Source organism: Sorex araneus, chromosome 1 (assembly GCF_027595985.1).
Source record: "Sorex araneus isolate mSorAra2 chromosome 1, mSorAra2.pri, whole genome shotgun sequence".
Taxonomy (NCBI): Eukaryota; Metazoa; Chordata; class Mammalia; order Eulipotyphla; family Soricidae; genus Sorex; species Sorex araneus.
The window spans coordinates 229872456-229897164 of NC_073302.1; the positions used below are offsets into that span (position 1 = coordinate 229872456).

General features: G+C 37.3%; 1 protein-coding gene across 3 annotated transcripts in view; it reads right to left on the minus strand.

The window, feature by feature from the left end:
* Positions 1-222: 222 nt before the first annotated feature.
* ZMYM2 (zinc finger MYM-type containing 2) overlaps positions 223-24709 on the minus strand; it is a 123350-nt gene continuing 98863 nt past the window's right edge. For 2 of the 3 annotated variants that reach the window (XM_055134253.1, XM_055134236.1), the window contains 11 exons: positions 18686-18815; positions 17437-17552; positions 16292-16463; positions 15708-15833; positions 13949-14043; positions 12412-12580; positions 11380-11531; positions 4076-4190; positions 3227-3481; positions 2785-2905; positions 223-1105 (listed from right to left, as the gene is read on the minus strand). In XM_055134253.1, coding sequence (XP_054990228.1) covers positions 913-1105; positions 2785-2905; positions 3227-3481; positions 4076-4190; positions 11380-11531; positions 12412-12580; positions 13949-14043; positions 15708-15833; positions 16292-16463; positions 17437-17552; positions 18686-18815 — 1644 coding nt within the window. In that variant the 3' untranslated portion in view covers positions 223-912. The remainder of the gene's footprint in view (positions 1106-2784; positions 2906-3226; positions 3482-4075; positions 4191-11379; positions 11532-12411; positions 12581-13948; positions 14044-15707; positions 15834-16291; positions 16464-17436; positions 17553-18685; positions 18816-24709) is intronic. The other variant, XM_055134245.1, reaches the window with a different exon arrangement.

Here is a 24709-nt window from a genome sequence, read left to right on the forward strand (position 1 = left end):
AAATCAAGCTTCTATAAATGAAAAGAATGGTTGACAAAGACCTTTTTATATACTTACACAGGACATTTTTATAAAGAAAATGTTTTGATGATCATGTTTTCAACTTATTAGTTGCTTTTTGTATATGTGTATACATATACATAGATATATATGCGTGTGTATAAATATATATTCCTATACACACACTCCTCAATAAATTGGGATAATGCAGAAAGCCACAAATGAGAAAAGGACACTAAGGTTTTAATAATGGGAACAAAAAGTTGTGTTTACCAGTAAAGATTCACATTACAGTACACCAATATTGACAGCATTCTCTTGTCTATTTTTGGTACAGAAGATGGTATCTCTCTACAGAACCTTGTAAGGCTTCAGAAACTAAAATGTGAAACAACTCCCTCCCCCCGAAACAAAACAAAAATACCCAACCTATTAGTTTACAGTTTATTTTAAAAATTCTGAAAGACACTGCAAGTTCTAAACTTTTAGTAGTGCTACCTATACATACATAACCATCTGGTTAAGAACCCAATAAAAGAGTCCCCTGAATTCAAGGAGGATTTGCAACAGTAGAGTTGTGAAATATGGATGTTTCTTACTACAAGAAAAAAAAATTATAAATGGCACATTCTCATTCATATTTTGTAATGTAAAAAGTTATAAACATACCTAATTAAATAAATAATAATAAAAAAAGAATTTGAACGTATTTGTTAAGTATCCTAAAACCACTACATAGAATAATGGCAACTTTCACTCACAGATTATTTACATGGTAATACCCATGTGTGGGTACACTGCTACAAAACTCAAAACAGGAGTAAACTTGAAATGTTTTCCATAATAAAGATCTAGCAGCATGACTGACTATCTAATGCTGTTTTATCCCGATTGCTTCTGAAATGTTCCTTTTTAGTCTGTGTCTTCATCCAGTTCATAATTGTCTTTATCATAAATATCTTTTACTAAAAGAACCCGTACGAGCATATTTTCCAAGGTGTTTCGGTCCAGTGAAGTAGATGTGTACCAGACAGGGCTATCTGTAGAACTAGAGCTTTCTGGTTGCAAATAAAAAACATCCATTCTCTGATTAAGATTCTGTGGACTTTGGAAGAAAGAAGAGAGTTAATTTTACAGTATATAATATCTCACATAATTCCCTTTTATTATCTGAAGTTAAGTACACTGCGACTTAAAGTGAATATGGTCAGACCATATATCTCATTGCTTACATTAAATATCATTACTATGATATTCTGAAAATGAATTTCTACGAGTATAAAAATTTAAATTTAATTAACTCCAAGATACTATCAACAGAAACAAATGCTATCACTAATAATCATAATGCTGCCGATTATAATTTTACAATGTGTCAGTAACTGCAAGCATCCCAATTTCAGATAGTAAAATATGAAAAAGGTCTTAGAATTGATGAAATATACTAGCACATAAAAAGATTTTTTTGTTCTTATGGGGCTATCCAGTGGGTGCATGGGGGAATTGTGGTGTTGGACAAGAAACAAGGTTGGCGGATAAAGGTAAGTGCTTTAACCATCGTACTATCTAACCCTAAAATAAAAATATTTAAAAACATTATACAAAAGAAACTTTAAATGTAAAAAATATCACCAAGATTATACTATACTAAGGTAAAAGTTTCTAACAGTTACTACCACAAGAACATCCCCGATAATGTTGCAGCCAAACTCAGACCTTTTATCAGATATATTACTTATTAGCTATAGGTTAAAGTGTTCTTGTGAGTTCTTAACAGCTAAACTGAACCTAACTATAATTTATAAAACTGCTTTAAAGAAAATTAAGTTAATGCTAATTCTTTTAAAAATTAGAGTGTACATTTTAGTCTATACACATCTCACTAGCTTGTATTTTTTATTACTTTGGTATTTGGGCTATAACCCAAGGTGCTTTTTCCTGGCTCTGTACTCAGGGATCACTCCCAGAGGGACTTGGGAGACCTTAAGGGTTGCTGGGGATTGAATCTGGGTCGGCTGTGTACAAGGAAGTGCCCTACCCATTGCACAAGCTCTTGGTACTGTTTCACAACACTCATATCTTTTAGATCTTAAAGGGCTATTTTTCTTAAATACTTAACCAACTGTTTGATTTTGTGAAGTTTTATTTAAAACTATGTTCATTATAGTATATATAAGTTACTTTCTGGCTATATCAGCAAAATTAAGTAACTGCAATAGTGACTCTTACCCACCCCCAAGCCCTACCTAAAACTTTGAATACTATTTACCCTCTACAGGAAAGGAGGTGTTACTCTTACAAATCACTAGAATGACTATTATTTAAAACCCAGATTCAGAATCCTTCCGGAGACCCCTCCCATAATCTGGGAGCTTCCCTGCTTTTTTTTCTTATCATTAAACAGTCTGCTCTAAATAGAAGGGGGAGAAAATAAAAGTCAGTTTTAAAGAATTAAAATAGCAGTCATAATTTCATTAGTTAGTCAGTGGTTTCTTAACATACGCAAGAATCCTAAAGTATGAAGTATTTTATAAAAAAGAGACTAAAGTTGTAATTGAATTAATTTGGCTATTAAGTGATTAGTCAGAGATGAGGCACAGAGATAGGAGTGCATGCCTCACCCTCACATGTGTGAAGCCTTAGGTTCAATCCCAGGTACTACCAAAAGAAAAAATAAATAAACAAAAAGACTGTGAAAAATTAAAACCAGGTCAGTGAAAAAAAATATTATTTTTCTAAAATTCATACTTCATTAAAAGAAATTTAAACACCATTAACACCTACCTTTTAGATAAGTAGCATTCAAACATTTTAACAGGACATCTAGACGGATTGGCTGTGTTTTCAATTTGTTCAAATACTGGTTCATCATCTTCATGTTTTCTTTTTCCAGTAGTAATTTTATCTTAAAAAATAAAGACTGTGTAACTTTCCTAAGTCCAATTCTGAAGATAAGTACTATTATTCACTCCTATTATCTATTATACCAAAAATTGAAAGTACCAAAAAATGGAACAAGATGTTCTTAGGAATCCCAAGTTCTGGCTTCTTTTAATCCATAATTTTTCAAACAACTTTTTTCAAAAAAAGTGAAGTGAGGGGTTTTAAGAAGACAAACTTGACTCATTTTATGAAAATGACTATCCTTAGGTTCTTAACCCAGGGGGGGTCATGGTTTGGCTATCCCTCTGCCACAGATAATCCCAAATAATGTCCATTATACTACTACCTTCATTATCTGTTCCACACAAAGAAGACACTTGATATCGAAGACAGGCTTTGTTTTCCATTGTTAAAGAATTTTTTTTCCAATGCCTAAATACAGTGCCAAAGGAAAGTCTTAAATGTTGCTCCACTGTTTTCAGACCAAAATATTTAGTGTTAAAGTAGAACAGGGTATTCAGAAGAGCTACTGGAGAGTGTGATCCTAATTGTTTTATCCTCCAGAGATAATCTTCTTCAACTCGAGAGAATATTGACCCTTAAATAGAGATATTTAAAAAGAAATATAATAAATAAAATTCTTATTTAATGGTCTGTAACAGAAAAAGTAAAGAACAATTATGTTCCAGTCCTCCATTCACACCAGGCCAACTGGATTTCATTTCAAAATTACCTATGCAGTTCTTTAACAATACAGAGGCTAAGGAACACATCAGACTATGGAACTAGCCCCTCTGGAGTAAGGGACTGGATGTTAGCTTCTGTTCTTCCGGAGGACAAGCAGACAAAGATCAGAAAGGAATTTAAATCTGTAGGAGTCCTGAAAAATACAGGTGATTTCCATTCACAAACACAATTTTTTCAAACATCTAAAAAGTAGCTTTCTTAAAGAAATTTATGTCATAATCCACTAGAGGGCTTAAAAATAAACATCCAGTTTCTTAATCCAGAGAAAGTAGGTCACATTTATTTTGAAGTTCTTCATAAATACTAGTTACCTACCACATTCTAATTTCTAATTCAATAAAAAGATAGACAAGTTTATTACTAGATACTCTAATTATGTCCAAAAGTTTCCTTAAATAAAATATCAGTAGCAAGTCAGAAACACTTGTATTTAAAAGAGCATTACCATCTGGAAGAATGCTTGGTTGCCAACTTCGGAGTATTTTATTCAATTCTTGTTCAAATGTCTGGTATCCTGGATCAATAAATATGTTGTCTTTTCGATTACTACCACACAAATACTACAAAAAAAAAAAATTCTTTAAGAAAACTCCTGCTAATTATAGTTACTGTATTTTCTTATGTTCTGTACTTAATAACAAAAACTACCTAAGTCATTAATTGTAAGTGATTTATAAGTAAAAACCCATTTAGCCTGCTCTTAAAAAAAAAATCCCAAAATATATACCTAAGACTCAGAATGTAAGAACAGGTCACTACTTGCGAGATGTAAGATATTTTCATAAAGAGTATCTGAACTCAGTTTTCATAATATAATACATGAAGAAATGATACATTAATGATTAAAAAATTCTGGTTAGAAGAACATAAATCTTACTCATGGGTACTTCAAGTTTGCAAATTATCTTCAATGGGATTTTAAAATAATATAAAAGTAAAATGTACAACAGTAGCACAAGGAATGGAAAGTAGAAATTGGGAGTACACTTGTAAATTTGCTATATTACACATGAAGCAACAAAATAAATTTTGCAAGCAATGTTTAACTGAAGATACAATCAAATTTAAATCCAAAGGCAAGCGCTAAAATATTTTTTAGTCAATAAAATAATTTGAATGCAAAAACAAAAAAGATTTTAACCGAAAACAGAAAAAGACCACAAAACAATGAAAGAGAAATACAACTAGTGAGCTTAAAAGAAAATTTTGTTTTCTTTGTGGGTCACACCCAACGATGCACAGGGGTTATTCCTGGCTCCGCATTCAGGAATTACTCCTGGTGGTGCTCGGGTGACCATATGGGATGCTGGGAATCAAACCCGGGTTGGCCTCGTGCAAGTCAAACAAGTGCCCTACCCACTGTGCTATTGCTTCAGCCCAGTGAGCTTAAAATTTTTAACCCAATTAAACTGTTTTCTCAAAACATAGGTATGTCCTTCAATTTCATATTGGCAAAGACAGCTTTCATGGTATTCTAGCAGAGCGGAATGACTTACACGGTCAAAAACATGAAATCTGGGGCCGGAGAGATACCACAGAGCTTGCCTTGCATGCACCCGATCTGAGGTTGGTTTCTTGGCATCCCATATAGCCCCTGGAGTACCACCAGGTGTGATTACTGACTGCAGAGCAAGGAGTAACCCCTGAGCACTGCTGTGTGACCAAACAAAACCCAAACAAAAAAACCAACCCTCCCACCTCCACCACCACCAATACCAAAAGATTCCCCTTCCCATTAATCTGGCCCTTTATTTTAAAATGCTTGTTGACCTAAATACACAGAAACCAGTATTGTCAGGCTGGACAAAATGAACAAAGGAGCAGGAAAGATAGTATAGTGAGGGTAAGGTGCTTGTCTTGCAGGCTTGGGTTCCATCTCTGACAACCCATATGGTGCTCCCAAGCCCCAACAGAAGTAATCCTGGTTCTGGAGCAAGCCCAACAGAAGTGATCCTTGTCTGGAGCAAGCCCTGACATTGCCAAATGTGCCCCACCCCTCCCACCGCCCCACCCCCCCCACCCAAAAACAACAAAAAAGCAAGGCCCAACAATATACAACACACTTCCTGAAGAGACCTATTTAAAGTATGCAGGTTAACAGAAAAGACATCAAGTATAAAAAGTATACACCAATCAAAAATATACTAGAGAACATCATCATCTGAGTTTATCTAACATTACTCAAACTAGTCAGAAGGAAGATCCATCAGTATAATTTAAATGTGGGAGTAAAAAAATTCTGAATTAATACTAAAAGGATGATTTAGACCCATTTACCTGACAGTCAATAATTCATTTCTAATTTTTAGGTTGGGGTGGGGTGCATTCTATAAAAACCCCTTTACTATTTCCTAAACCAGGGGAAATAATGTTGATTGTGGCACTGCTAGGTTAAATATAATAGCCAGTGGCTGGGGAGACTAATTTATGCAATTTGTTGTTGTTTTCAGCTCACAACTGCAATGTCCAGAGAATCAAAAAGATATTTGGGGAACCAGAGAGTACGGGGACACCAGGCACTCCAATATACAAAGCTAGTTTGGTTACCTCCCTCCCAGCCCTAAGCTTGGTATGTTTGTTTTTGTTTTGGGGCTACACCTGACAGTACTCAGGGATAATTCAGGGTGGAGCTCAGGGACCCTGTGTGGTGTTGGGAATCCATACTGGGTCAGGGAGTGCAAGGCACTACCGGCTGTACTATCGCTCCCACTGACATACATATGTTAGCAAGTTCCTAATTTGCTTTGTTCTGAGGCCACACCTGGTAGTGTTCAGAAACCATATGTGATGGAACTCAGGTCTGCTGTGTGAAGGGCAAAAGGGTCTTACACACTGTACGAGTTCTATGGCCCAAGTTTCTAAATCTTAAAACAGGAAATAGTGCACATTTTAATAAAACTATCAGAAAAGTGAAATTCTCATAATTAGAAAAGCTATTTTATCTTTTACTTTTGCCATAAAATATTACATATTTAGTGAAGCAAAGATCCTGAAATAATCCTCACCTATAATCTAGCAATAAGAGGCAAATAATTTCTGTGTACATTCAAAGCCCTCACAATAACATCCAAAATCTACTAAATTCAACTCTGTTACAAAAAGCAAATCCTAAATGAAGTGCCAATATTCAGTCTTTCGGAAAAAGGCTTCATCAAGAAATATATGACAAGTTAAGTGACTAGATGTCCTTACTGTTAAGAAAAGGCATGACGCTGTGTGCTTTGTTGTCCAACACTATTATGGTAATGGGAGCAATACTACACTGTTAATATTTTAATTTTTCATTACAGACAGCCTGTACTGCATCCACCTGTAGCAGTGTCGTCCCGTTGTTCAACGATTTGCTCGAGCGGGCACCAGTAACGTCTCTATCGTGAGACGTTACTGTTTTTGGCATATCGAATACGCCACAGGTAGCTTTTGCAAGGCCACCTAATTTACACAATTTACAAATATTTAATCTGCTCCATTATCAGAGTTTTCTAATTAATTACTGAAGTAAGTTTACTGGAGAAGATACCAAGGACAATCACACCTACAGAAAGTGATTCTGAAGAAAACTCAATGGCACAACAGACCAGTCTCAAGACTGGTTATCTTGATTATCTTAATTATCTTCACAGAAATAATTATCTTCACAGAAAGTTTTCAATCATGGGATTATTTAAATTAACTAGAATCAATTGAACATATGAATGCATGCAAGTGTAAAATGAGTAATATTTATATTGTATCTCATCTAGATGTATCTCTTAAATTGCTTTGTAAATATCTGAAGAAACAGTCATCAGAGCACTACATAGCACAGCATTAAACAATAAAAATAAGCTATGTAGCTCAGGCCTGTCTTGAGGTATGAGGTCAAGACTCTGATCCTTGGCTGTACTTCAATGCCCTATTATCAATCCCAATGTAATCACCAAGCCTCGCACAGTATAACCAGGTGTGTGCAAGCAACAACCACAACAAAGAGTGTGACATAAGTGGTGGCACCACTGCCAAGAACAACAAAAAGAAAGGCAGGAGAGGAAGAGTAAAAGATGAAAAGAAAAGGAAAAAATAGAGAGAGAGTTACACATTTAATTTTGCTTTCTCACAGCCACATTTTTTAAAGTATGTCAAATATTTTAATTTGATATATCTAAAATGTCAGTCCAACATAGAAATGATATATTTTCCTATTTTTCCCCCCTTTTTGAGCCTCCCCATCCCAGGAATGCTGGGGATCACAGCAATAGGGAAGCTACACAGTGCAAGGATCAAACCTGGGACTCTGCATGCCAGGTCACATGTGCCTACCTTTTCAATTATCTACCCTTATATTTTTCAAGAAGCATGTTTTAAAAATTTCTGCCTTTAAGGCCTTCTCTGCTGGACTGCTCCAGAAGGGGGAGGGTGTTGTCTCTCCGCCTGCCCTCTAGGAGCTCCAGTGAGTGCCATATTCGAGAAGCCAGCCAGAAGCTCCAGGTATGAGTTTGTGGTGATGGCAAATCCCAGTCTAAGGGACAGGGGAGGAGTAGGCCGTCCTTTCCTGCATCCCGATGGGACCCTGAGCTGAAGTCACATCCGCGCACCTTCTACTTAAGCTCCCATGTGGCCACAACCCACAGATACAGAGATGAATCTCCAATTTGAGCAACTGCTGCAGCAATTTCTTCAGACCCTGATTATGAAAAACTTAGAATTCCTTGAGCGTGCGGCCACTCTTGTAGTTGCACAACATTATATCCATAACAAGCAATACAAAACACATTGTCTAGCATTGCATTTTTGGCAGGTATGAGGGGTGGTAGGACTGGTCTTAAAGTATCGAAGGTAACTAAAGTAGAGAAAGAATATTTTGCAAGTCGTCTGCCATACAGGCTGGAGGGAGGGGGCCTAGGGAGGTGAATCTGAGGATTTTAGTGGTGGAAAGGATGGGTGTTTGACCGTATGATCAAAGTTCAAACATGAGATTTTTATTACTGTACCTCATGGTGAATAAATTTTTTTTTTAATTTCTGACTTTTATTTAATTTTTTGGGATTTTTCCACCACTTGGGACTTGAACTGGGGTCAGTAACATGCAAGGCAAGCGCATTACCTCCTGTACTATCTCTCCAATGCACAGAAATTTTGTGTTTTTATTAGTGAGAGCACTTCTTATTTCAAACTGAGTTTTAGGTGCTCTGGGTGCATTTTATAGTTCAAAAATGGCAAGTAGCATAATGTTAGATGCCTTATTAAGCTAGCTCTGATACTGGTAATTAAGAAGTAGAATATAAGTATATATATGTGTATGTGTGTGAATGACTTATTATATTTATGAAACTCTTTCATAAAATCTGAGTTTACTGGTCAAGAGGTAGAAGAATTAGGGCACATGACTACTAGGTACTGCACCAAATGGTCATCCACATGTTGCTAGGTGCAGCAATGGAGGCCCCAGACAATGTGGGGATGTGGCCCAGTAACCCCAGCACCACAGAATCTGAATTCTTCAGTACTGAATTCTTGGTCCTTCCATTAAATGCAGAGCCACCTGACAGAGAATCACTAATAGGGCTCCAAATCTCCTAAGCACTGTTTGAAAACACCCCCCACTTTCCACCCCTTTGGCACCAAATCTAAGGTGGTTTCTTTGTTTTTTTTTTTTTTTTCAAGTGAACCAAGACAATTTTTATTTAACAGAACTTAGAAATAAGTCTTAGAATTCTCTCTTTTTTGGGGTGGGATACAGGGAAGAGGACAGGGAAACACACCTTGCAGTGCTCAGGATATTCCTGGTATGTGTCAGGGGACATGTTTGGTGCCAGGTATTTGAAACAGGGCCAGCTGCAGGCAGTCAAGAGACTTGCCTTCTGTACTCTTTCTGGTCCTGTCTGGGAAATTAGAGTGTTTACAAACTATAGCTTGTGCTTACAAACGATAACATTCTTCCTAGAATGGCCTTACGGTAAAAATCTCTGGTTTTTCAGTGATTTGGGAATTTTAAATGGTTGGACCCGTTACACCATCAAAGCATGTAGCTTAAAATACATGCAAATCTACCAAAGAAAATTATGGGAAGGTAAGATAAAATCTAGTAAATTTCTCTTAAGCTATTAGTGCAAACTCATGGCCTTTGAATATATAGTTATTTACAGCAAGTACTATTCTATACCACCACTGCTAGGATAACCTTAAACAAATTTGTGCTATAGAAAGAATGTTAGGTAAAATATAAATTAGAATAGTTTGGATTATCTTCAGTAATTTCAGTATCACCATCTGCTTGTAGCATAACATCAAATTTAAGGCATACAAACCGAATTATATAAAAGGATCTCCAGGGACTGGAGACAGTACAGTGGGCAGGGCAGCTGACTTTGATTCAGTCCCCAGCATCCTATACAGTGCCCTGAACACTTCCAGGAGTACAGAGCCAGGATTAAACCCTGAGCATCACCAGATGTGGACCCCAAACTGTGAGCAGGCACCAGTAACGTCTCTTATTCAGAGACTTACTGTTACTGTTTTTGACATATCCAATACGCACGGGTAGCTTGCCAGGCTCTGCGTGCGGGCTCAATACTCTTGGTAGCTTGCTGGGCTCTCCGACACGGGCGGAGGAATCGAACACCGGTTGGCCACATGAAAGGCGAACGCTCAACCACTGTGCTATCGCTCCAGCCCGGACCCAAACAAAAAAAATAAACTTTAAAAAAAAAAATCTCCTATTATTTACCACATAAAAAATATATAGGATCCTTTGTGACCTCTGGATTCAAATTTTCAGAACTAGAGGTCATTACCTGAAACTGATCTTCATGCCCGAGACAGAAAACTCAACTCACAGATATATATTTGAAAACTATTTAAAATTCTGAATCTTTTATAAGTTGATTGCAAAGAATTAGTTACATAATTTGACAAGTTAGAAACAATTATTTGCATCTTTCTGTAATATGAAAAGCACATAGATCTATACATACATAGATATATACATCATACCTCATGATGTTAACTCATTTGCAATTGTAAGGAGGGAATGTTACCATTGTGGTTACCAAATACAATGGTAGCAAACATGTAACTTTTTTAGGCCTGCCTGTTACAAAAAAATATGAGAGAGATGAGAGCTTGTTCTAAACTTTATATTCACATTAAACTCATTTTGGATTTAGTGTAGTCTTAACTTGAGAGTTTTTTAAAAATAAATTGTTTGGGGGCTGGAGTGATAGCATAGCGGGTACGGCATTTGCCTTGCACGTGGCCGACCTGGGTTCAATTTCCAGCATCCCATATGGTCCCTCGAGCACACCAGGAGTAATTCCTGAGTGCAAAGTGAGGAGTAACCCCTGAGCATCGCTGGGTGTGACCAAAAAAGCCAAAAGAAAAAAATTGTTTTGCAGCAAAAATACCTATAGTTAATTTAAAAAATCTTTATAATAGTCTAGAATTTTCAGAGATTTTGTTCTTCTTTGTATTTTTAGTTAATAAATGATCAGGTTCTATAATGTTTAACATCTAATATTCTTGTAGCATAATGTTTTTTTCGTTCCAAAAACTAATCACATCAGGCTAGAGTGATAATACAGTGGGTTGGGTGCTTGCCTTGCACATAGTCAACATGGGTTTGATCCCGGAACCTCAGATGGGTCCCTGAGGCATGCCTAGGTGTGATGCTGAGCACCAATAGATGTGGCACCCAAACAAAAACAAACTATCACATCATCACAACAGTATTGTTATTAATATACTTTCAAATGCAGCCTTCAAATTACTAACCTCCTGTATTCCAAGGCAAAGATAATAGATGCTGTCAGGTGCATAATTCTCTCCATTTGGTCGGCGAATTTCATTGACAAAATGAGCTAACCCATAGTTAAGCTCAGCTGTGGTGTGAGAGAGGAGATCCTCTTTTAACTTTACTGATTTAGCTAAATAAAAATGAGATTAAAAATTAGTAATATTATTATTAACATAATAATAACAACAACAGCAGCAACAATAATAATAATATTAATAATAATTCCGGTGGCCAAAGACCACCGGAACCTAGCTACAGCCATGCTCGAGGCCCCTCTCCACACGACGTTCAAGGTACCAGCAGAGGAACCCAGGTGTGTGTAATCCCATCAACAGCCAACATCCAGAGATGTAAAAGCAAGCTTCCAGAAGCAATATCTTGTAGCCTACTTCTCCCTGTGGGAGAAACTGGCAAGCTTCTGAGAGTTTCCTGCCCACATGGGACAGCCTTGCAAGCTTCCCATGGTGTATTCATATGCTAAATCCAGTAACAAGCTGGATCCCATTCCCCTGACCCTGAAAGAGCCTCCAGTGTGACATCATTGAGAGGGCCCAGTCCAGAGAGACTTCTAAGATCTCAGGGGAAGGACGAATGGAGAGGTTACTGAGCCCGCTGGAGAAATCGATGATTAACGGGATTTCGTGATTGTCATCGTGATTACTAACATAAGATTAAGACGCCTTCTAACATTTATTTCATATAAGAATTTAAAAAGTAAAAGCTACACTTAAACTTATTTGAAATCACCCAGCTGTGTTCAGGGCTTACTTCTGGCTCTGTGCTCAGGAATCACTCCTGGCAGGCTTCCAAAGAACATATGGGGTGCTGTACTCAAACCTGGGTTAGCTACATTCAAGGCAAAAACCTCTACCCACTGTGCTATGTTTCCAACTACAAAAAAATTTCTTAAGCTACTTTTATGGGTTTTTTTTTTAATCTTTTAATGAACAAATCTTGACAATTAAACTGGACGCAAGAAACAAGTAAGAAAACAAAGTAAGAATACTTACAGGATTTTAACTCATCTAATACCAGAAGATCTTCATCAAGTTGCCTAGTTTTGACCCAGTGTTTCCAAGCATTTACACCATATGTGTACTTGAAGGGAAAGCTGCATTCCGAATTGTCAGAACTATCATCATGAGACTGGTATCCTGATATAGCTTTTCTCTTGGCTCCCTATTAGCAAAACACCACATGAACTCTTTTTTGGTGAAATCTATTGTTTGAAAACAATATGTCATTTCCCAGCAAATGAAAATTAACATAAATGTATTTCTATGCTTAAATTAACTGGTAGTCTGGAATAAAGGAATAATAATATTACATTATTACTTAAAATGCATATCCAGTAATGTCATATTTGTCACTTGTACAAGATTTTAAATTATTTTAAGAATCACTAAGAGGAGAAAATAAATGAAATAAGATCTTTCAATGACTAATATTTCATCTTATAAAAAATGAGCACTCAGCAAATACTAATAACTTCTTTACTTTTTAATGACACTGTTTTCTATGCAAAATAATTGCATTCTTATGCAATCAAAGTGACTTTTCATTTTGTTGCTTGTACTTTTGGTGCTCTAGCCAAGAAATACTACCAAACGACGATCACAAAGATTTAGGTCTATTTTTCTTCTAAGGCTTTTTTTCTTCTAGTTCATTTTTGGGCAGTGTCAGTATGAATCCAACTTCATCCTACTATAGGTACTAATTTCTTTTTCAGTTTTTGGGGAAATTTATAAGAGCCATCATTTGAGGGGGTTAACTTTTGATCTGTATTCTAGAAACCAGGCACATTGAAAGTTGATAGCATATTTTAAACACCTACATTTATTAATTTATTTGGATTTGATCTACCTCAATGATCAAGCAACCCATTATGTCTTCTAAATGATGGCATACTTAAAAGAGATCAAATATGATCATATTTGATCTCTTTTAAGTATACATACATACCTTAAATGAATACCTCAACCTCACTGATTTGTTTCACCAAAAATAATGAGCAAAGAACAGGTCTCCAAAAATAGCCCAAATTCTCGCAAAGTATTAGCCATTTACTTTTTGGGGGCAACATTTCATTTATCTATCTACATCAATCTTGTGAAGCTAAAAAGAAAAATTAAGTGCACTAATAACATTCATTAGTATATGAAGTAAAAACTGAATGCGAATTTTTATTACTTACAAATGAATTACTTCAATAGTCAAATCCAGAAAACAAAGTGTCTTCTAACATTCTAAAGGCCTAACTTGAAGATGATTGTATTTTTTTTTTTAATTTTGCTTTTTTTTTTTGGGTCACACCCGGCAATGCACAGGGTTACTCCTGGCTCTGCACTCAGGAATTACTCCTGGCGGTGCTCAGGGGACCATATGGAATGCTGGGAATCGAACCCGGGTTGGCTGCGTGCAAGGCACCCTACCTGCTGTGCTATCGCTCCAGCCCTAGATGACTGCATTCTTATTCTACCCACTGACATAGGCATATTACTATACAGAGTTAATATATAAATGCAAGAACACTATTAAAGTTTGTACCTTCTTTTTAGATCTAGGTCTAGGTTGCTCCTCATATTCTTCTCCAAAAACAGGAGGTAATAAAAATTCATTTTCCATATCAAGTTCCTCGGCAGCTACCAATTAAACCAAAAGAATTTTTATGTCAAAACTAAATTATACAGTCTTATAACACAGCTTTTCTGAAATAAACACAAAAACTAATCACACATACACATAAATGCACGAAAAAACTAAATGGCTATGGGGATAATCTTTGCCTGAGTGGAGAGCAAATGATTTTCTGAAACATATTCAGAAAACATTTTCTCAACATATTCTATAAACTTTGTTCACTCTTAAAAACAGTATATATATAATGGGACTAGGAAATTAAGAGATGGGTTATGCGCCTGACCCAGACTTGATTCCCGACTCCACATAATTTCCTGAGCATTGCCAGGTTACAGTCCTCATGGAAGCCCCCAAGTACTGCAAGCTGGACCCTTGCACTGAACTGTTTCAACCATTTGACCCAGCATCTGTTTGATCGAGTATTGGCAGGAATGGTACCCAGGTCTCCTGAGCAGTGTTTAGAAGGCTACCCGAAAATAATGAAATAATGAAATAAAAACTGAGAATTACTATAGTAATGAATTCATAGTAATGAACTGAAATCAATGAATTGAAATCATAGTAATGAGTTGATATCAGTGACAAAAACTATTCTAGTACAAATTAGCCACTGGATAGATGGAATTTTTTTTTTTTTGGCTTTTTGGGTCACAACCCAACGATGCTCAGGGGTCACTCCTGGCTCTGCACTCAGGAATTACCCCTGGCCGTGCTCAGGGGACCATATGGGATGCTGGGAATCAAACCAGGGTCGGCCGAGTGCAAGGCAAACCGCCCTACCCGCTGTGCTACCACTCCAGCCCCCGATAGATGGAATTTTAAAATAATGAAAGAGGACAAATCTCTTTTACAACAAAATACCTAAAAACAAACTTTTCACTTTGAAGATGAACCTAATTTCCTGAACGGTCTAAAGGAAAATGCAATCAATATTTTATTTATTTATTTATTTTTAAAGACACAACTCTTTTGGTTTGGGGCCATACCCAACTGCATTAAGGGCTCGTTCCTGGCTCTGTGCTCAGGATCACTCCTGGTAGGGTTCAACCATATGAACTACCATGACAGAATTGAGTTGACTGTAAGGCAGTGCCTTACAATATATATTAGATAGTGTAGTGCCTCTGTACTATCTCTCCAGCCCCCAAAAGACACATATCATATTTTGGGAATCCTCTGTAGAAGACCCCATATCATACCGTAGGAGATTTCCTAACCTTGACCACTTTTTCTCTTTATCTCAAAGAAAAAAAGGGGAGGGGAAGGAAAACTGTTCATTTTATATTTTCAATTGTTTTCTTTCATTACTTTGCTAAGTTTTTGGTTTTCTTTGGCCAGATATAGGGGTGCTAAGGGATGCCTCCTGGTGGTGCACAGGAGATCGACCAAAACTGGGTCTGCTGGATTCAAGGCAAGCACCTGACCTCCTGTGCTATATATACCTATGCCCCCTCCAAGACATTCTGTTTAAGTCCCTACAATTTCACCCTTTACTTCATTTTATTAAATTAGAAGTTAACCATATTCTGAGTAAAAAGTAGTAGTATATATGAACCCTAAAGACAATGATACAAACACAATTATTAATAACAGTTACAACTCCATAACTAAATTCCCAAATCATATACTTCACACCGAAAGAATGAAATAGCACTTTATTGATTACCTCTGGGAAAATCTATTTCGATATCTAAATCTGGTTCATACGGTACATCAGGCATGTTGGACTGTGTCTCTGGGTCGGAGTTCTTCAACAGATCTGAACCAATTATGTCTGTTTCAATAATTACACCTGTAATCAATTTATAGCATCATTAGAAATAGAAGTATCTATATTTAACTGAGCAAAAGTAAATAATTTAATTGTAAATGCAGAATAAGGATACATGGATTAACATGTCAACCAACAGGCATAAAAATCTTGAGATGTCAGCAAATATCAACTTTGCAATTAAGACAACTCTTAACATGCAAAAAACTAGAAATTAGAAACTAGAAATTTTTGGCTGCTCCTCTTCAAAATCTAATTTGCATACGTTGCTAGTGAAGCAACTCTGATATGTAGAATATTTCTAAAAGTAATACCTTGTCAAACACTAATGATGTACGTAACAGTATACACATGTTATTTTGTAATGCTTCCATACCAAGTTGAAGCACAATTACAACTCCCTAGAACATATTATACAATAACACTTATTAAAAACCAAGAATGTATTTATTCACAAGGAGTAATATACTGCAGCTCACTGTTGATGTTGGAAGCTTCTGTTTTCCCATCATCTTCAGTCATTATATCTGCCATTGTAAGTAACTCTGAATCGAGAGGATCAGAAGAAACTTTGCTTTTTAGCTCCTCAACCGCTGCAGAAATCTTCTCGCTACTGTCCAAAGGGGCAGGCAGAAAAACAGGAACTGGCACCTATTTAACCAAAGTGCTTACTGTTAGCATTTAGTAAACTCTTTAAGGCATTTTCCACATGAAATTTGTTCTACAACATAGTCTACTTTATAGCCTTACACTGAATAAAAGTTTTGTAAAGAACACAAAGTAGAACTGAGACAGCAACCAGACCAGAAGAGGCTCATATACAATCAGCTAGCTTTAGACGTAAAATTTTTTTCTTCGTGGACCAATGATAATGAAAATCCTGATATAGTGCCTAAGTAACGTGAGTGATTTACAAATAATATACATTTTTTTTTGCTTTTTTTTTGGGGGGGTGGGGGAGTCACACCCGGTGATGCATAGGGGTTATTCCTGGTTCTGAATTCAGGAGTTACTCCTGGCAGTGCTCGGAGGACCAAATGGCTGCTTAGGATTGAACCTGGGTCAGCCACATGCAAGACAAATGACCTACCCACTGTACTATAGCTCCAGCCTCCACAAAATAATACTTTATATCAAACATTACTTGATGTTTCAGTTCTAAACATTCTTTCTTGCTTATTAAATATTTCTTTTTCTTTTCAGTATTTGGGTCATACCGTGCAATACTCTGGGCTTATTCCCCACCTCCCACTTGCTGGCTCTACAGACAAGAATCACACCTGGCAAGGCTTACAGAAACATGAGAGGCCAGGAATTGAATCCAGGTCAGTCACTGGTAAGCTAAAGGCCTTACCCTCTGTACTATCTCTCTGGTCCCTAACAAATATTCCTAAAATGAACTTAAACATAAAACACAGTATGTGTAAAGCAAACACAGACATTTGCTAAATATTACTACAATGAAGCCATTTGATTAAGTGAAAAGTAATCTTGACAAGAGAGACTCATCAGACCTATATTAATAAAGAAAGGCTAAGACTCAATCCTCCATTCTATTAACATCATTAAAGTAGCAATCGCAACAGCTGATAAATTTCCAAATAGAAAAGAAGGTCTGACTTACAGGCACAGGAACAGTAGTGGGAACAGGAATACTCTGACTGTACATGTGCATGGGCACCGGGATATACACAGGCACAGGGATAGGCACCGGGACATACTCTGTCTTCCAAGTGTCATCTTAAAACACAGTCAATGTTAGAGGAGCAGTGTTAATTAAGACACACAGCTTGCATGGTATTAAAATAATTTGGTAACAAAATTTAAGTACTCCAGTAACCACTTAAAAGAAATTCCCAGTTCTTACTTGGTAACTAGCTTAAAAAGAATATGAACAATACAAACTAAACACAATGGCTATTATACAGAAGAAAAAGAATTTTGTCTGCATATTTTTGGCCCAAACCCTGCCATGCTCAGGACACCAGCTCCAGTGATAGGACCTGGAACTCCAGCATGTAAAACTGGCACTCTAACTCACTGAGCAACCCTGACCCACAAATAGAATTTTTTGATATAAAATAAATATTTAAAAAACACTCTAAGACTGAAGAAATAGCACTGGGGTTAAGGAGCTTGTCTTGTATCCTACTGACCCCAGCTCAAATGTCCAGCGACTCAGATGATACCCCAAGCATCACCAAGCGTCACAGAGCCAGAAGCAGACGCTGAGCACTGCTAAGTTTGGCCTACCCATCTCCAAAATTTAAAAATCATTCAACAGGCACGGAAATCCTACCAGATACCTTCCTGCCACCCCCTCAACCCCCATTTGTTTAATAAAATGAGAAGACAGGTAACATTTAATATTGAGGGAAACATATGATTTTATCTGAATCTGATTTGAAAAAGCGTCCTATCATTGCAGATTACACTTTAAAGAGACGTACCTCAAAGTTAATACTTTATCGTAGATCTTACTCAAGTAAGTTGTTTTTATGAAAAACTTCATTACTGGAGGGGGCCACACCCAGCAGTGCTCAGGGAACCATATGTGGTAGTGGATTTTAAAATTTGGGTCAACCACAAGCAAATAAGAGCCTTAACCCTTGTACTATCTCTCTATGTCTCTCCAAGGACATTTCTTTTTAGGGTGGTGGGACACACCTGACAGTGTTCAGGGTGTGCCAGGGATTGAACCTGGGTCAGCCACACGCAAGGCAAGTGCTCTCCCCACTGCACTTCTCTACTCTCTCTGCTGTGCCCCTATCCCCACCCCAGGGAAACTTCTTAATACACTTTTTTTCATTTGTGACATAATTTAATTCCAGGCTAAGGTCTGAGAGTACATAATTCTAATTTTCCTAAGTTACCTGTCTGACAAGACTTTGTCTGCATATGAGGTTTACAGTAAGTAGCTTTTGTCATTGTTAAAGGTTTGCAAAGAACTGCTTTGTTCTTCATCTCTTTGTTAGGTGTTGGAGAAGGGGGTGGTGCTGAACCCTAAAGAAAAGCAGAGAAAAACCTTATTTTTGCCTCTATTTCCCATTACCTCTTGGTTTTAATAAGTATCTGGCTTCTTGGTCCTGAAGAAGGAAACATATAAAAATGGAAGAGCAGAGCTAAATTCAATTACTGCTATCTTTATACCATAATTATAATCTGAAAGGATCAATAGGAATCTATACTAACTACTAACAAAGCAGAGTAAGCTTTCATTCTTGTACCATTTGCAAATTATTTTTCAAATATGAAAGGATAATTCTTACTTTTAAGTACAAAGGCATGAGTGTTAGCTCATGGCTATTTGAAGCTAAGTCCTAAACCCAAAAGAAACAACAAAGAGATACAAAGAATTGCTAAAATAATGATCAGAATTAGGTTATGCATTTCCTAGATCCAGGCAAATTCACTGTTTGGAGCATATCCTACAGGACAGTATGTCAAGGTCGTTTAAGCATGTTCACGACAGCAACACTTGAAGTGAAAAAATAAACAACACCCCCCTTACACACAAAAAAGTTTGAAACAAGCTAAGGACCTGTCGTTAATGGACCAAAAATGTGGTTTCATACTACCTATCAATATGGGGCAAAAATAAGATATAGAATACTAATTATTTTTTTCTCTTCGGATTTTGGGCCACACCCGGCAGTGCTCCAAGCTTATTCCTAAATGCAAACTCAGGGATCAGTCCTGGGCTGGGGAACCATATGAGATGCTAGGGACTGAACCTGGGTCAGTTGTGTGCAAGTTAAGGGCCTTACTTGCTGTACTATTATTCTGGCCCTAACAACTTTCATTACTTGGGGTAGTTCTTGGGCAGGTGGAGGGGTTGGGTGAAGCCACACCCAGAGATGCTCAGGTCATGACGCAAAAATTACTACTGGTTGTTTCAGGGACCATATAGGAGGCTTGGAATTGAGCCTGGGTCAGCCATGTGCAAGGCAAGAGCCCTGCCACTGTACTATCACTCCGGCCCTCCAGGGGTACTTAACTTTTGTACAGTTACCAAAATATGGCAAATATTTGCTCTAAAAGGTTGCTTTGAGGCTCTGAGCATATATATATATACATATATATAACCTGTTTCTTTTCAAAACCACTTTATACTTGTAATTGCATATAGTATTTCTTTAATAATGCAACATTCAGCTATAGCACTTTTTGTAATGCATATATTCTGGACTTTCACTCAGACCTGTATATAGTACACTGTAGCACTGTCATCCTATTGTTCATTGATTTGCTGGAGCAGGCACCAGTAACGCCTCTATTGTGAGACTTGTTGTTACTGTTTTTGGCATATCGAATATGCCACAGTTAACTTGCCAGGCTCTGCCATGCGGGCAAGATACTCTCGGTAGCTTGCCGGGCTGAGAGGGATGGAGGAATCGAACCCGGGTCGGCAGTGTGCAAGGCAAATGCCCTACCTGCTGTGCTATCGCTCCAGTCCGTATATAGTACAAAGAAATACAAAATAGTATTTACACTCAGTATTGTGAACACATACTGTATTTTGCATAATAATACAGATAAAATGTACCAGGGGGAAGATTAGGCTCTTAAAATCTTACACAAACATTGACCAATGTCTTTGTCTATTAATGGAGCTGCAGAATATGGCATAAGGAAATGCATTGTTAATGCTTTCAACCTTGGGCTACCTCATGAAAATCAAGGGAGAGGTTAACAAACTCTTTCAATTAAAGGAAAAGACATCAATGAAGACAGTTTGGAAGTTGAATCTCAACAATGAGTCTGACCCTTGGAACTTGTTAACAGTGTCTGGGATTCCCCATTATTTATTTATAAAAACACATTTAATGTTGTTTAAGTCTGTGCCAACATAATAAATGTCTAGTGATTGATTTCCAGTTGTCTATCACGGTGGTTTCCTTTGTTAATATCAAGGAATATTAGAGGGAAATATATTTTTACAGATACTTATAGACACACACACACAAGCACATAGACTCAACCCTTAGTAGCATATTAGTAATCTCTTATATAAAGGCTTAATGCCCCCTGGGAGAAATACAATAATCTTCACGCACGCTCTGCTAAGGAAAGGTTTTTTGGAGCATTTTCAGCAGTTTATTCATAACGAACAATACAAAATAAACTATTTCAGTTCTGCTTTGGGGCAGAGGTTGGGGTTCCAAATACGGTGGTGGGAAGTGTAATGGTGGAAGGATTGGTGTTCAAATATAAAATATAATCAAATATTGTGAACTATTTTATAAAATTATAATAAAACTAAAAGAAAACACTGCCTCACAAGCTCTCTCAGGAATTGGGGTTTGAAATTTCAAGTATACCTTGATAAAGACCTTGGATCAAAGATCACAGTTACAACAGCAGTGAGTGGACAGAAGCTGCAGTTCATCTTTACCTAAACTGTTTCTCAGGTAAAGTCTCTATAGAGAGCCTAATTTTGTAAGCTGGAACCAGGCCTGGAAATCTATGTTTTAAACATATTTTGTCACATGATTCTGGTATGTGGCCCATTTTGAAAACCTTATGAGGAGTCCATTGGTGAGCTCTTGAAGTAAAATCTCTGTGATGGGAAACAGAGGGAAGGGAGGGAAAGGGAGAGGGAGAGGGAGGAAGGGAGGGAGAGGGAGAGAGAGGGGGACAGAGAGAGAGAGAGAGAGAGAGAGAGAGAGAGAGAGAGAGAAAGAGGGGGGAGGGGGGGGAGAGGGAGAGGGAGAGGGAGGGAGGGAGGGAGGGAGGGAGGGAGGGAGGAGGAGAGAGAGAGAGAGAGAGAGAGAGAGAGAGAGAGAGAGAGAGAGAGCGCCAGAGTGGTTAGGAGTGTGCCACTGCAGGAAGGGGATGGAAAAAGGCTTTACCAGAGAAAACCCAGAAGGGGGGTGTGGGGAAGGGAGAGAGAGACACAGAGAGACAGAGAGAGACAGAGAGGGACAGAGAGAGAGAGAGAGAGAGAGACACTAAGGAGAAATCCAACTGAATATAGCATTGGTGAGCCAGAGTAGTTAGGAGTGTGCCACTGCAGGAAGGGGATGGAAAAAGGCTTTACCAGAGAAAACCCAGAAGGGCTGGAGCAGAAGTACAGGGCATAAGGTGCTTGCAAAACCATACATGAAATTTCAGGAGGCCAGTAAATATGTAGTACTGGTTATTCCTCTAGTCTATGATATTTTTATGGAAGATATAGCTCTGTAATCTCATGATCAAGTCATCAGTAATGAATAAAGAATTCCCAGGAATGGAAGTGTGGGGGGTGGGGGTGGGGGCAGAACAGAGTTAGGGGGTATTAAAAGAACTACATGAAGGCAAAGGATATTATTCAGAAATAAAACCTTGAAGACAGGGTTATCATTGTGAAGATAAGTTTTCAAGTTCTAGAAGGCAGCAGTTGTGGAACCAATTTTAAAATATTGTAGAAACTGTTCATGCTTTTTTGACCCCCCCACCAATAAACTGGCATTCCACCCCCATTTCTGCTCATATATTGTTATAGATTTGCATTCAAACTTACATTTGAGCAAGAATTCAGAGTCTCTGAAATATTTAAATCCTGGGGGATTTTGGTGACAAATGAAATTGCAATAGTTCATTTGCATAAACTTATAGGACTCAAACCATGAAAATCCCTATAACTTTTCACCCGCATAATGCTTGACAGATACTCTTTCACCGCTTTCTGATCTGCATAACATATTTTATCAGCAAACTTAGCATTTTTACACCATACCAACTAAAAATATACAGGTTTTAACATTATACCATACCAACTTAAAATGCATAGGTTTTAACATTTTCCTGATCCTTGTGTAGCATGCAATGAACTACTAAGTTCCAAAACATTATTCACAATATTTTTAAAATAATTTAGTCATACACTTATGAATCCACAAACTTAGTCATTATTTCATCTTTTCCCACAGCTTCACCATGTTAAAGAATTTATTTTAGCAATTACAGCTACCTCATCTAAAAGGAAATTCCGAATCTCTTTTCTGAATATATTCTATTCATTCCGTTAACAAAGTTCACCGTATTTCCTCCAGAAGAAACACCGATTACCTGTGCTTAGGGGCACCAGACAGCACACTTATGTTAATCCTTTATGATGGAAAATAATTAGCAAAAAGCATGAAAATATGCAAAGTATGTTTTTGCTTTTGTTTTTAAGGAAATTTGTTTACAAGAGATGAGACAAGAATGCAAAACTTTCACCTACATCAAACTTAATAAGATGTGCCTCTGTATATTTCTACCAGTATTCTCTAAAGTCCTGCAAATACTGATTTAAGAATGACAAACTTTAGAGAGTAGACAAATTTGCAAGACTTAATGAAGATTTAAATATTGTATTATTTAGGAAGCTCATCTGTGTATATGAAAGTCTGGAAGAGTACAAATCTTAAAACTTCGTGGGAGGCAGAGAGGTAGTTTAGTGAGATAAGCACATGCAAAGCATGCAGGAGGTCCTGATACCACTAGGTCCCCTATAACTCCTGAGCACAGATGGGTGAGGGCCAAAAAAACCCTGAAATATAAAAACTTTATGGTGGCTGTCTTATGTTAGAAATAATAGATATGGTCATTAAGATTTCAAACAACATACTTTATCAGAAGTAACAAAGTAATAAACAAATAAGTGACTTGGGAAATTGGTTTTAATACTACTATTAAGGCTGGAGAGATAGTACAATAGGTAAGGCTCTTCTTGCCTTGCACACATCCAACCCAGGTTCAATCCCCAGCATTCTACATTGTCCCCTGCGTCAAGAGTCATTCCAAAGTGCAGAGCCAGGAGGAACTCCTGGGCATTGCTGGGTGTGACCCAAAAACTGAAAAAAAAAAACAAAACAAAACAAAAACAAAAAAATAACAACCAATAAACAAATATTATTGCTGTTTAATCGCAGGCAAGTCACTTGAACCTCAAGTGAAAAACGAAACATTCCAAACGGCTACTTCAAATCTTTTACTGATCAAATATCTCTTATCAGGATTTTTTATCAAACATCAGTTATTTTTCAAATGAATGATACCAAACAGCTATACTAAATACCAACCACCAGTTAGGTTTGGTCTGGATTGAAAAACACTCTAGAAGCCCCCCCACAGGCATAAATGATTCCAAATTCTGTATGTCCTAAAATTGTTTTATGTTTAACCATTTATCATTCTGCAAATATTTCAACATGTCAAACTATGTCACTGGTGGCAATCTCTATTGATAATGCCTCCTATTTTAAGTCCATAAGCAATACCTATGCCTACTTATAAACACTCACATACCCAAAATAATTTTGATGACAAAAGGCATCATGTGGGGCTGGAGTGATAGCACAGCGGGTAGGGCGTTTGCCTTGCACGCGGTCAACCCGGGTTCGAATCCCAGCATCCCATATGGTCCCCTGAGCACTGCCAGGGGTAATTCCTGAGTGCAGAGCCAGGAGTAACCCCTGTGCATCGCCAGGTGTGACCCAAAAAGCAAAAAAAAAAAAAAAAAAAAAAGGCATCATGTGACTTACGTGCTAGAACAATATTCATGTCCCTCTAAAATTCACCAGAGATGGCTTTTTAAGGCGTAGCTTTTTAGGAGGTTTTAGGTATGAAAAGAGCCTTCGTAAATGGAATGAATACCCTTATAAAAGATAACCAAAGAGACTCTTACCTGTTTTAGCACTGGGACACATAACAAAAGAAATGGCCTTCACAACTATGAATAGCAGTTTAAAAAAATTTTTTAATAAAATTGAAAAAACTAAAAGAAAAAAAGGCTAAAAGAAAAAGAAATGGCCTCCAATAAGCCAGGAAGCAGGTCCTTATCAGACACCATTTCTGCTAGTACATTTATTTTGGAATTCCCAATTTCCAGAAATAATTTGCTGTTCTGTTATTAGCCATATCTGGCAGTG